A 14,308-nucleotide genomic window follows, 5' to 3' on the forward strand; every position below is an offset into this window, starting at 1 on the left:
TTTGCAAACTTTTACTAAAACATTATGGCTTCTTTCTTGAATATTTTGAAACTTTTCCTGGGTTACGGGGTGAGAATAGCTTGAGCTACCTCATCCCTTTGTGTGTATTTTACCTCAATAAACTTATTTCAATTTCCTGGGTTACAAAATTGTTTTGTCTGTTAATTGCCAAAAGTGTTGAAAATTCGTAACCAAAGTCAACTTTCTCCCGGGGCAGATATATGGAATTGTTGTACAAATTAACATGAAGCTTTGTATGATCAGGATAAATGATTCTTCTGAGCATTCTAAGAGTGAAGTTTTCTAAGTCAGTTTGAAGTCTTTGATCTGCTTCATCTTTTTGATAGAGTAAATTCATCCTTTCAAAATCATTTAGGATTGGTTTGAGAAATGTGAAATATGTATTATTCAGAGTACATTGAATACTCAGAGTACTTGGGATCAGAGTACATTGAAAATAATTACCTTACAACATATTTATCCACAAAAGGAAGAAGCGATTTGATAATGAGTTGTTAAAGAATCCCACTGTTCTAACAGCCACTTTACACTACCGCTCCTTGCCAACCAACCATCGTGTTCCTGACAAAGATAATAACTGGAAGGGTTCTTTCCCATCATTTATCAATCTGTACATTTTTAGATAACTTTCTCTCAATGAAGATCTGTGGAACTGGGGGTGTCAACTGGGGGTGTCAAGCAGTCATGTGACTGTCAACGTCCTCACCACACAACTGGGGGTGTCAAGCAGCGTTGGGAGCTGGTTAACCCAACCTTCCCACGTGTTTTCCAATCTTTTCCATCACTTCTGAAAAAGACTGCAATTTGGTGTCCATATTTCATCCACAGTTGTATTGTATATATATATATATGGTGTGTGTGTGTTGTACAGGTGTGTGAGGATGGTGTGCAGTGTGTGTGTGTGTGTGTGTGTGTGTGTGTGTGTGTGTGTGTGTGTGTGTGTGTGTGTGTGTGTGTGTGTGTGAGTGAGTGAGTGAGTGAGAGAGAGAGAGAGAGAGAGAGAGAGAGAGAGAGAGAGAGAGAGAGAGAGAGAGAGAGAGAGAGAGAGAGAGAGAGAGAGAGAGAGAGAGAGAGAGAGAGAGAGAGTACCACACACTACAGGGGAGAGTAGAGAGTGAGAGGACAGTTCTCCACCAAGCTAGGTCAGTGCCTCATATTTTTAGATTCTGAAGTTCAAGCCCCCATTCCAGTACATTATAAGAGGATGTACATGTAAAAAAAATGTATTATTATCATTATTATTATTATTATTATTATTACAATTATTATTATTATTATCATCATCATCATCTTCAGTATTAGTAATATCCTTTTAACAGCTGAGTGTACAAAGATTAAAAACCCGTTTTATATATATATTTATATATTTTGTTTTTCTCTTTAAGGAAAATTTACAGTCACTTCTATGTTGCTGTACACTGCGCAATGTTCACTGTACAATCTTCATTGCACAATGATCGTTATTGCTTCCGCCACTGCATATGTCACTAGACGGGGCAGTCAATGCACCCACACACACACATACACAACAATCCATTGGTCAGTCACTGTAATATTGCCTCGCGGATCAGTCACTGATAATATCGTTTCACAAATCAGTCACTGATAATATCGCCTCACGGATCAGTCACGACACACATATACTGCTGTTCAACCTGCAGTAGTAGCTTGTAGTCTGTGTCAGATCTGCAGCTAAGTGCTTTGCCAAGAGATAAACCGTCACTTTGTAAACTCCGATCGGTAAACTTGACTTAGTGTCAGACTTAATTAAGTTAAAGGTCCAGCTTTAAACGGTAATGTGACACTTCCAGATCAAGACAAAAAACTTGAACTTTGAACAGTATCTTGACACACACACACACACACCAGGAGCAAAAGGTTCAACACCTGCTGAAGGCGTGACATCCGCTTGTCCCTCTTCTGTTTGTAATGGCGGGTGTCCAATGGTCTTGTGGATTCGTGGGAACTTCACAGGTCGACCTTCTAGATTCGTGGGAACTTCACAGGTCGACCGTCTTGATTCGTGGGAACTTCACAGGTCGACCTTCTAGATTCGTGGGAACTTCACAGGTCGACCTTCTTGATTCGTGGGAACTTCACAGGTCGACCTTCTTGATTCGTGGGAACTTCACAGGTCGACCTTCTTGATTCGTGGGAACTTCACAGGTCGACCGTCTTGATTCGTGGGAACTTCACAGGTCGACCTTCTTGATTCGTGGGAACTTCACTGGTCGACCTTCTAGATTCGTGGAGTTTTCGTGCTGACCTAATTGACTCATGAAAGTGTTAAAGTTGATATTCTTGTTTTCGGAGGCCTAGAGAACTTGCTTTCATGATAAAAGCCTTAAATGGCCCCCCTAGTTGTTTGTGAGAGTCTCAAGCTTGCTGACCCCTGCCTCTCAGAGCTCCCAGTGTGGCCTCCATGGAGAGCTTCTAAGCAGTGATTACTCGAATAGGCTGTTAGAGAGAAACAAACTGTCACAGCCTTGCATACACACACCCACACCCCCACACTTTCAAAAGTACCTTTCTCGATGGAGTGTACAAGACATCCCACAGATGCACTGCGGCCTTTATAAGGTTCACAAAACTACCTATAAACTTGAGGCTTAATATAATAGATGATTTCCAAGATTTACAGAACCCACATAACTGCCTACAAAGATAAAAAAGAGGCCCTACAAAGCGAGTCTTTGTAGGGTCTTTGTAGAGTCTTTGTAGAGTCTTAATGCCTGTCCCTACCTGTCCTCATCACAATCGACTTGAGAATGGTCCAGGACGGACCGAAACGTCGTCGTCCCTTCAATTTCTAGTGTGTGGTCTGGTCAACAAAGCGACTTCCGTGATTGAGAAAACCGACAACGTTATTTCATGTTTTAGAGGAGCTGCAAAACGATTTTTAGACCAAAAAGTTTGAGAGCTTCTCCTTGACGAACACCTGTTCTCTGAAGGTCTGCAGGACAAACTCCAGCTTTGAGCATTTCTATTAGATGAACGATCTGCTCATTGGTGAAGGATTCCTTATTACGATCTGAAAACTTATTACGACTTGAAAGGCCAACATGATTACCAGATGTGACAGACCCTTCAATAAAACCTTCAGAGTTGAGAGGCCCTGCAAGAAAACCTCCAGGATTGAAAGGACTTAAAAGAAGACCTCCAGGCATAAAAGGCCCGCAAAAAGATCTGAAAATTTAAGTTCGTCTACTTAAAGAGACCTCCGGGCCCAAACAAAACCTACTAAACTATTTCAAGACCACGCCCAGCTTTGAAAACATTTAATAGACCAACTTCACGTTTGAGAAGACCTACAAGAATAATTGTAGTCTTGAGAGACCTTACAAAAAGGCCATCAGGCTTGATAATCAATACAAGATCACCTACATGTTTAGAAGACCCTAAAAATCCACCTCCTTGTTTGATAGATCACGAAAATCCGTCTTCCAATCCTGAAAGAACAAGATACGAGAACCCCCTTCCCCCCCCCCCCTTCGAAGATTGAGAAACCCTAGAGCCCATTACAGACATTAGAGATCCCACTGGACTACCTTTATCCACGACAGACCCGACAAGACCACTTGAAACGTCCTACAAGAGCATCTCTAAAAGTACCTTAAGGCTTTGACCAGCTTTACACACGCCCCCCCCCCCCCCTGCCGTGAGAGGATCCACAAATTCACCTCAAAGGTTTGATATGACTTACAAAAGCATTCTTTAGTCTTGCGAAGGCGTATAAGATCAACCGATTCCACTATTGTGAAGCCTAAGACCACCTCAAGACCTGTGAATCCTTACAAGAACACTTCAAGACTTGTTACGTCCTACGAGCCCGAATTCTGATTTGAGGAGCTCTACCAGAACACCTCCAGTCTTAAAAGGGATTTCCAATACTACGCCCAGACTTGAGATGCCCTACAAGAACACCTCAACACTTGAGAGACCCTACAAAAGTACCTCCGGACTGTTTGAAGCCCTGCAAGAGCACGTAAGTCTAGGCTCTAAAAGAGTACCTCCAGACTTAAGAGGCGTTACATAAGCCCCCCTCAAGACTTGAGAGGAAGTATAAGAGCACCAGCAGACTAGAGAGACCCCTACAAGAGCACCAGCAGACTAGAGAGGCCCCTACAAGAGCACCTCCATCCGGTTGTGTCGTCTCATGATGCGGATCTGCCCTGGAGCCACCTCGGCCAGGCCAGCTGTCTTGAAGGTAAACAGTACGGAGTGCTGGCCGAAGTTAGCATCGAACCTGCGGGAAGAAGAAGAATGACTTCGTTAATCTCGCTAACTGCAGCTGTCAGTCTAAACCACAGTTATTACCGAACGAAAGCATTAAGTCCGTTATTGGTATTATATATATATATATATATATATATATATATATATATATATATATATATATATATATATATATATATATATATATATATATATATATATATATATGTCGTACCTAGTAGCCAGAACGCACTTATCAGCCTACTATTCATGGCCCGATTTGCCTAATAAGCCAAGTTTTCATGAATTAATTGTTTTTCGACTACCTAACCTACCTAACCTAACCTAACCTAACTTTTTTGGCTACCTAACCTAACCTAACCTATAAAGATAGGTTAGGTTAGGTTAGGTAGGGTTGGTTAGGTTCGGCCATATATCTACGTTAATTTTAACTCCAATAAAAAATAAATGACCTCATACATAATGAAATGGGTAGCTTCATCATTTCATAAGAAAAAATTTGAGAAAATATATTAATTCAGGAAAACTTGGCTTATTAGGCAAATCGGGCCTTGAATAGTAGGCTGAGAAGTGCGTTCTGGCTACTAGGTACGACATATATATATATATATATATATATATATATATATATATATATATATATATATATATATATATATATATATATATATATATATATATATATATATATATATATATATATATATATAACAGTCTTTAACGAAGAAGTACAACAGTTGGTTCATTATACGGTATCTGACCCACGTCAGAATGGTACTTATGAAGTCATAGGCGTCTCTATGGCGTCATAGTCACCTCTATGGCGTCACATTAGGATTAGGTGAGTACAGTCTCCTCTATGGCGTCACAGTCACCTCTATGGCGTCACAGTCACCTCTATGGCGTCATAGTCACCTCTATGACGTCATAGCCACATATATATGCCACTGCAGTCATATCTGACTCGGTATTTATCAGCGATGGCAGAGACTTTGACTAAATCAACAGCACATTAGTTACAGGTTACGATATGTGTGTGTTTACCTCTCTCATGTGTGTACATTTGTATGATATCATAAATGAACACAAGACCTTTGATAAGGATATTTGTGTCTCTGTGGATTTCGTTTCACAAGAGTTTCGTTCAACAGTGTGAACGCTTTTCAGAGTGAATAATTTAGAATGAATATTTTATATAGTAAATGCTTTATAGTGAACACTTTACATAGTGAATACTGTGCAAGTCATCAGTGCCAACGCTCGGACCTGGGGCGAGTGCCATCAGTGCCAATGCTCGGACCTGGGGCGAGTGCCATCAGAGCCAACGCTCGGAGCTGGTGCGAGTGCCATCAGAGCCAACGCTCGGACCTGGGGCGAGTGCCATCAGTGCCAACAGTGTAATAATAATACTCTCAGAACAACAAGCCAAGACCTGCACTCCTCGTTCTCAAACTCTCAACCCGAGGGAGCATCGAACTCACTCGGTGGATATGTTGACATCTGGCGGCTTGCCGGCGGCGTTTTGCACCACCAGAAAGAGCTTAGTGACCACCTCGATCACGTGACCCGTCTGGAGCACCAGGTCGCCCTTGCGTTTGACCTCGTCCGACCCGAAGAGGCAGCCGGGGTTAAGGTTCTGCGAGCCGGTAAGGTCAGCGGTGGGAGAGGGCGGCTTGACGTGGAGCACAGCGATGTCGTCTGGAAGAAAGAAAGGTTGAGACACTCAGATCGCGTCAGCGTGTGACGGCGGCTCTGCTAAGGTTGGTTAAGACGGAGACTTATCTAGTGGTAAAGTTCGATGCTGAGGCGCAGTGTAGGGGAGGAGAACGTGGTTGGCAGAGGAGAACTTAGTTGAGAAAGGACGACTTACTTGGCTAAGGGGAGGCAGACTCTTTCAGCTAGAGGGAGTACGGAATTACTCAGCTAGTAAGATGAGGGACTTATTCAGCTAGTGAGGTGAGGGACTTACCCATGTAGGGAGAGAGGGAGACGAGGGGGACTTACCCACGTAGGGAGAGAGTGAGACGAGGGGACTTACCCATGTAGGGAGAGAGGGAGATGCTCTGGATCTCGAGGGCAGGGATGCGATACTTGACCTGCAGGGTCCGCTGGTCCAGCACCAGCAGGGAGTTGGTCGACACGGCCAGCAAGATCGGCACGAACTGCCAACCACAAAGCCTCGCGATAGAGCTCACATCTATACTTCCATTTATATGTACACATCAATTAACCCAGAATACAATTACCTCAAAGCCAATTATCCATTAGGGACAGTAATTATAATAACCATTTGGTCAAAAGTACAAAAATGGGCAGTTGAATCCAAAAATGTTCACCTTGTGTCATTGAATTAGATCAAATGGCACACTACACAAATGAATAAGTATAAAACTAACTTATACAAACCATTCTAGGCCTAATATACGCTATCTTAAGTCTAATATAGTGTATTTGTGTGCTATACTAGGCCTGGGAAGGTTTCAGTTTGTTGTAATACTTTTTAAACCCAGCCATTCCACAAGAGAACCATTACCACCAGAGACAAGTTCTTCATAAGCCCCCCATGCCAAGTCCTACATAAATACCCTTATCAAGCCCTACATAAGCTCCTCTACCCAAACCCTACACAAGCCGCCCTAGCCATGCCCCCACACACACTCCCCTACCCAAGCCTTACATAAACAGCCTATAGCCAAGCCGTGCGTGCCAAGGGGGTTGTCAAGCACCCCCGGCCTGACCTTGCCAGCAGAGCGGGTGATCTTGTTGACGATGTCGGCGAAGACGACATACTGGTCGTTGGTCTCCGCCGCCAGCTTCTTCCACTGGGCGTTCTGCCGGAGTCTGACGTAGTCTCCCAGGAACGGGTGCGACACGCTGAAGGAGGGTGCGACCCGTGTCATTAGTAACGGCTTGTAGATCAAGGGTGATGATATATGGATGAGGGATTATAGAATACTCGCTGGTTGGTCAGGGAGCATTAGTGGCGGCCTTAATAACCCTACAGAAGGTGATGGGCCTTGACACCAACACCAAAACAATTGGGGATGACGTGAGAAGGAGAACCGAGAGGAAGAGAGGAAGGAAAGAGGGGCCCAGAAGGGGCAGAACTTGGGTAGATGGCGAGAAATAGGAGGTGAGTAGGGCACATTTTAAGAGTGAAGAAGGGCGGGTCGGGTCCACCACTGCCCCCAGAAACATTATTAATTTAATATTAGTCTGGTTGCAATCCAAGATTTGCACTTGTAAGCTAAACAAATTAAAAAACAGAGCACTCAGGTGATTGTACAGCTTTCCGAAAGATTTTTAAGACTATTGGTACTTAATTCTTGCTCTTCGGATACCGATTTTATGTGGCCAGGATTATACTGATACTGAGCCTGAAGGAGGAAGGAGGGAAGGAGGTTCAAGGAGGGGGAAGAAGGGGAAGGACTTGAAGAAGGGGAAGGTGGAGGATGACCTGTACCTCTTGGAGTAGGAGGCTTTCCTGTCCTTGAAGATGATGGAAGCGGTCACTTTCTCCCTCATCCTGTTCCTTGCTGTCTGGTCGAACTGCAGCCGGTAACGGTGGCACTGTAGGAGATATATGGGGTCAGTGCCAGACACAGTATGGGGTCAGTCACCAAATTATCTCTCATTAGCTCACCCCCACCTACACCTCCCCACCAACACACCCCACCAACACACACACCCCTCCCACCCTCCCACCAACACACCCCCACCAACACACTTACCCTCCACTTGTGGTGGAGACGTCGCAGGAGGGAGCTGACCTCCACCAGAGATGGGGAGGCCGGAGGCCAGCACGTGGACACCGGGGACTCGTTGGGCATCTCCGCCAACACCACCATCAGGAACCTCCAACGCTGAGGGAGAGGCAGCCACACGTTAATGGCTAGACATGATAAAGGGATGGAGGGGGGGGGGGTAGAAATAGCCTAAGCTACTCTATCCCTTTGAGATGTATTTTTTCTTGTCTCAATGAACATACTTGAACTTGAACTTAGACATGGTGATATACCGCGAATGTTGGCGATGGTGAGAGTGGTGATATAATGTTGGCGATGGTGAGACCATGTGTGATGGTACAGGTACTCCTGGTCAATATGGTGACCGGTGAGTTACTGGTCAATATGGTGACTCTAATGAGGTTAGTGTGGTCAATTGTGGCGTTATTGATGGTGATGGTGATGATGGTGATGGTGGTGATGATGATGGTGATGATGGTGATGATAGTGGTGATGGTGATGGTGATGGTGGTGATGGTGACCGTATTGGCTTTGGTACTCGTCTTCATGTACCCCCCCTACTTGTACTTTCCTATATGCACTCTCCTTTATGTACTAACTTAGATGTTCTCATATATATGTACTCTCTTTTATGTACTAACCTAGATGTACTTATATATATGTACTCTCCTATATGTACTAACCTAGATGTACTCATATATATGTACTCTCCTATATGTACTAACCTAGATGTACTCATTTACATGTACCCATCTAGATGTACTAGCCTAGATGCACTAGCCTAAATGTACTCACCTAGATGCATACACCTAATGTACTCACCTGGATGTACTCACCTAGATGAGCTTGCAGGCTCCAGCTCCGGGTTCCGCCTACCGAACATCTTGAACTTCAACGGCAATGCAGTTGCGTGCTTCTCGAACCACGACCACAAAACACGCGCCAGAAGTCCCTTTCTCTCTCTCTCTCTCTCTCTCTCTCTCTCTCTCTCTCTCTCTCTCTCTCTCTCTCTCTCTCTCTCGCGCTTTCTCTCTCTCTCTCTCTCTCTCTCTCTCTCTCTCTCTCTCCCTCTCTCTCTCTCTCTCTCTCTCTCTCTCTCTCTCTCTCTCTCTCTCTCGCGCTCTCTCTCTCTCTCTCGCGCTCTCTCTCTCTCTCTCTCGCGCGCGCACTCTCTCTCTCTCGCGCGCGCGCTCTCTCTCTCTCTCGCGCGCTCTCTCTCTCTCTCTCTCTCTCTCTCTCTCTCTCTCTCTCTCTCTCTCTCTCTCTCTCTCTCTCTCTCTCTCTCTCTCTCTCTCTCTCTCGCGTGCGCGCGCGCACTCTCTCTCTCTCTCTCTCGCGCGCGCGCGCTCTCTCTCTCTCTCGCGCGCGCGCTCTCTCTCTCTCGCGCGCACCGCGCTCTCTCTCTCTCTCTCTCGCGCGCGCGATCTCTCTCTCTCTCTCTCTCGCACGCGCGCTCTCTCTCTCTCTCTCTCGCGCGCGCGCTCTCTCTCTCTCTCTCGCGCGCGCTCTCTCTCTCTTGCGCGCGCTCTCTCTCTCTCTCTCTCGCGCGCGCGCTCTCTCTCTCTCGCGCGCGCGCGCTCTCTCTCTCTCGCGCGCTCTCTCTCTCTCTCGCGCGCTCTCTCTCTCTCTCGCGCGCGCTCTCTCTCTCTCGCGCGCGCGCGCTCTCTCTCTCGCGCGCGCGCTCTCTCTCTCTCGCGCGCACTCTCTCTCGCGCGCGCTCTCTCTCTCTCGCGCGCTCTCTCTCTCTCTCGCGCGCGCTCTCTCTCTCTCTCGCGCGCTCTCTCTCTCTCTCGCGCTCTCTCTCTCTCTCTCTCTCGCGCGCGTGCGCGCTGTCTCTCTCTCTCGCGCGCTCTCTCTCTCTCTCTCGCGCGCGCGCTCTCTCTCTCTCTCGCGCGCGCTCTCTCTCTCTCGCGCGCTCTCTCTCTCTCGCGCGCGCTCTCTCTCTCTCTCTCGCGCGCACTCTCTCTCTCTCGCGCACGTGCTCTCTCTCTCGCGCGCGTGCTCTCTCTCTCTCGCGCGCGCGCTCTCTCTCTCGCGCGCACTCTCTCTCTCTCGCGCGCGCTCTCTCTCTCTCGCGTGCGCTCTCTCTCTCTCTCCCCATTGTACCCCCCGTTCGGACCATTGTACCCCCCGTTCGGACCATTGTACCCCCCGTTCGGACCATTGTACCCCCCGTTCGGACCATTGTACCCCCCGTTCGGACCATTGTACCCCCCGTTCGGACCATTGTACCCCCCGTTCGGACCATTGTACCCCCCGTTCGGACCATTGTACCTACCGTTCGAATCACTTCATCGGTGTTCGGACCACTTGACGATAATTTGTTGCCCTTGTGTAACGCATACGGTCTAAATGCGACGTTCTTTGTAGGAGAACAAGTTGCACCCAAACGCAGCTCAAACCAGAGGGGACAGAGCTCTGCGACACAACAGAGCCACAGAGCTCAAAAGCTCTAGAGAATTGCAACGCTGCTAGAACCGCCGCGGACAGGAACCATAAAACCGGAGGGGAATGAGCTCTTTGGCTCAAGAGGGTTATATAACCCTTTGGATAAATGATGGAGCCCAGCGTCCTTAAGTGACAATCAAGTGGCTTTGCTACAGGCAAAGGTCCACACACACACTGATGGCTCGGGGTACACGGTACCGTAAATTATAATGGTAAAGTGCAAATATAATGATACATATATATATATGTAAGGTACAATAAAGTCGACGTCGATCCAGCTGCAAAGTGCACCACCACGGTACAAGGTACATCGCATGTTCACCAGGTTAAGAGTGTGTGGGGTACAGAGCAAGGTACATGGTACCTATTAACAGTGTACGGGTACAGTCTACAGTGCCTGCTAACGGTGAAGATACAGTGGGTGCCTTTTAACAATGATACAGGAGTACGGTACATGTAAAAATTGACGGTACAGGGGTCACGGTACCAATCAAGAGTGACGGTACAGGGGTCACGGTACCAATCAAGAGTGACGATACAGGGATCACGGTACCAATCAAGAGTGACGGTACAGGGGTCACGGTACCAATCAAGAGTGACGGTACAGGGGTCACGGTACCAATCAAGAGTGACGATACAGGGATCACGGTACCAATCAAGAGTGACGGTACAGGGGTCACGGTACCAATCAAGAGTGACGGTACAGGAGTCACGGTACCAATCAAGAGTGACGATACAGGGGTCACGGTACCAATCAAGAGTGCCGATACAGGAGTCACGGTACCTGTAGTGAAGGTACAGGGGTCACGGTACCTGTAGTGAAGGTACAGAGGGCAAGATGCCAGCCAATCAACAGTGAGGGTACAGCAGTTCACGGTACAGGTTAAGAAGGAGAGAGAGGGAGGGGTACAGTACCTGGTAGTTAAGATAGGCCATCTTGATGATAGTTGCTGCCCACTCCACCTTCCTCCGGTACTTCAGCTGACGGTACTCCTCTCTCGCCTGTCAGGAGAAGGTACAATTTTATCGTTATGGTACAGTGGGGTAACCTCATCCCCCCCTTATGTGCAGTGAGTACAACACTAATGGTACAATGATGGTACTGATACGTTGCACTGAAGTGCTGACAGTCCATTAATACGGTACACTTGCATGCTGACAGTCCACTAATATGGTACACTTGCATGCTGACAGTCCACTAATATGGTACACTTACATGCTGACAGTCCACTAATATGGTACACTTACATGCTGACAGTCCACTAATATGGTACACTTGCATGCTGACAGTCCACTAATATGGTACACTTGCATGCTGACAGTCCACTAATACGGTACACTTACATGCTGACAGTCCACTAATACGGTACACTTGCATGCTGACAGTCCACTAATATGGTACACTTACATGCTGACAGTCCACTAATATGGTACACTTGCATGCTGACAGTCCACTAATATGGTACACTTACATGCTGACAGTCCACTAATACGGTACACTTGCATGCTGAGTGTGTGTGTGTGTGTGTGTGTGTGTGTGTGTGTGTGTGTGTGTGTGTGTGTGCGTGTGTGTGTGTGCGTGTGTGTGTGTGTGTGTGTAAGTATATACATCATTCACTATTCAAAGTGTTAGCCACAAGCGCACTTTCGCCACACACTTGCCTCCACCACCATAGCTTTGACGCTCCGCCAGACGCACATTCGCCACACGATTCAACCCGTCCTCTTAAAAATAACATCGCTTTTCGCTGGTATGCGCCATGGCCAAAAATGGACGTAATTTGAAATGAAATCGGCTCACGAAAGTGATGTATTGTCCGTTTTCTGTTTGAATCCTCCGGCTTACGCGGTTAAGTTAGGAGAGGAAACATTCAATTAACGGTTTTCATGACGTTTTGAAACTTTAGGAGAACTTCCTGTCCTCCTAACCTACCAGAGGACCCTTAACTTACTGTTTTTTGGGAAAAAAAATCTAAAATTTATTTTTAATTTTGTTGGAAAACGCTAAACGGCCCAACGTGATTTGTAAGAGGACAGGTTGTTAACACCAGTGTCCCTGGGATACCACTCCAAGGTGTAACGGAGAGGGTCAGGCACATACCAGCATGAAGAAGTTCCATCCCTTGACGTTGAGAGGCTGAGACGAGTCGCTCTCCTGCTGCACCTGCTTCAGCTGCACATGCAAGATAACAACCAAAGTCAGCAACATGCACAGCAAAGGCGTGCAACACCTCTGCAACAACAACAGCAGCAGCATGCATTATCATGCAGGGTGGAAGGCGACATGCTTGTGTGCAACTCTCATAGGAAATGTGATGGACACACACACACACACATCTAATACAAGAATGCCCAAAACAAATTTATAAAAGTCTCAAAAGATACCGAGCTAAGGCGACCGAGACGTAAGAACGGCGAGAAAGAACGAGGAGAACATGGTAACGACATATATGATTCTAAACGTTATTGACAAAGTACAAAAAAATAATGATCAGCGTTTGGAAGATGAGAACGAAGGGACAGAGATAGGAACTTGACACAAATGAGTCACAAGAGATATCGCAAATATCTCCTTCACTGCTAGCGCCATATATATGCGGAATAAATTAGAAGCCGTTAATGCTTATATACCCAATATGTAATTTAAAATATATATATATATATACGATAAGAGAGAACAGTCAATGCCTGAAATTACATAACTCGTCCTAGAGTTGCCTATCAAAGGCATTCCCCACTCTCAACCTACGCGAGTCTCCCTAAAGTCTTATATTAACATACTGTTACTTTGAATGACTCTCTTCACAGCCTGTTATAAGTCATCACAAGCCATGATCGTCCGGAACAAAAAGGATTAAGTTCTAAACATACACAAATTTTTGCATTCTTTATTAAAACGGTCATACAAGATATATCAATACCATATGACAACTTTCACTGCATATAATAAATATAAATAAGTATTTAAATAATCGAAAATTTACATAAAACTTTTAAACCATCACCACTCTGCTACATTTCCACCATAATTTGCGTTTTCTATGTCCCCGCCGACCTAGATGCTAGACTCAGATTCATAATGTAGAAGTCACAGACAACTTTATTACAAATGTTCAAGAAATGTTGAATTACTTCATTTAAAATGATATACTACCAGAAATCTTAGCCAAATATATCAAGTTTGCTTTCTGAAGGTTATATATGCACATGATTGTAAAGCTGCCGCCCAGTTGGGTGTGGGGCGTGATTAATATAGCCCGTTTTCAAGGTAAACTGATTACATCTAGACACTCCCCCCCCCCGTCTCACTCCACCTGGATAGTTATATAGATAGTTGTGATGGTCCAAAAGCATATTATGCTTCCTATAATAGTCTACTTGTAGACTGGCAAGTGAGCCTTTATGCTAAACAGAGAATATTCTCATGTTATAACTGTTTTGCATTATAAATAGATGTTTTAAAATATAAAACGTCTATGGTAAACTCGTTTTCTCTGTTAAACCCAAAAGCCTATTTTCTTTAAAATGATAGTCTAAGCCTCTAAGGATAGTCAAAGTAGGAGAGGCATAAATATATAGGTGTACATATACAGTATAAATATATGTATGTGTTAGCTGGTCAGAATTCCATTTTACCTTTGTAAATGCACATTATGACACTGTAAAAGATACCTCGAACACTGTTCATGTAGAACAGACGTAAATCTATGTATTTATGTTTATATGTATGTAGGTTAGATTAACATTTTAAAAAGCACTACAATCACCTTCTGTTGTTAATTGTTAAATAAATCATTGAACTATATGTTTAACAGATCTCTAACCCTGTCCACAGAGGACAGAAGAAAATGTCTATA

At 45.4% G+C, this 14,308-nt stretch overlaps 1 protein-coding gene across 1 annotated transcript in view; it reads right to left on the reverse strand.

Annotated features, from left to right (window-relative positions):
- Positions 1-1,245: 1,245 nt before the first annotated feature.
- The window catches only part of Myo95E (Myosin 95E), an 81,973-nt gene continuing 68,910 nt past the window's right edge, over positions 1,246-14,308 (reverse strand). Inside the window, exons 19-26 of the mRNA XM_069323672.1 lie at positions 12,553-12,624; positions 11,367-11,453; positions 7,989-8,120; positions 7,721-7,827; positions 6,996-7,131; positions 6,296-6,419; positions 5,739-5,955; positions 1,246-4,267 (exon numbers count right to left, since the gene is read on the reverse strand). Of these exons, the coding sequence (XP_069179773.1) occupies positions 4,144-4,267; positions 5,739-5,955; positions 6,296-6,419; positions 6,996-7,131; positions 7,721-7,827; positions 7,989-8,120; positions 11,367-11,453; positions 12,553-12,624 (999 nt within the window). The 3' untranslated portion in view covers positions 1,246-4,143. The remainder of the gene's footprint in view (positions 4,268-5,738; positions 5,956-6,295; positions 6,420-6,995; positions 7,132-7,720; positions 7,828-7,988; positions 8,121-11,366; positions 11,454-12,552; positions 12,625-14,308) is intronic.

This window comes from Procambarus clarkii, chromosome 13, assembly GCF_040958095.1.
Source record: "Procambarus clarkii isolate CNS0578487 chromosome 13, FALCON_Pclarkii_2.0, whole genome shotgun sequence".
Lineage (NCBI taxonomy): Eukaryota > Metazoa > Arthropoda > Malacostraca > Decapoda > Cambaridae > Procambarus > Procambarus clarkii.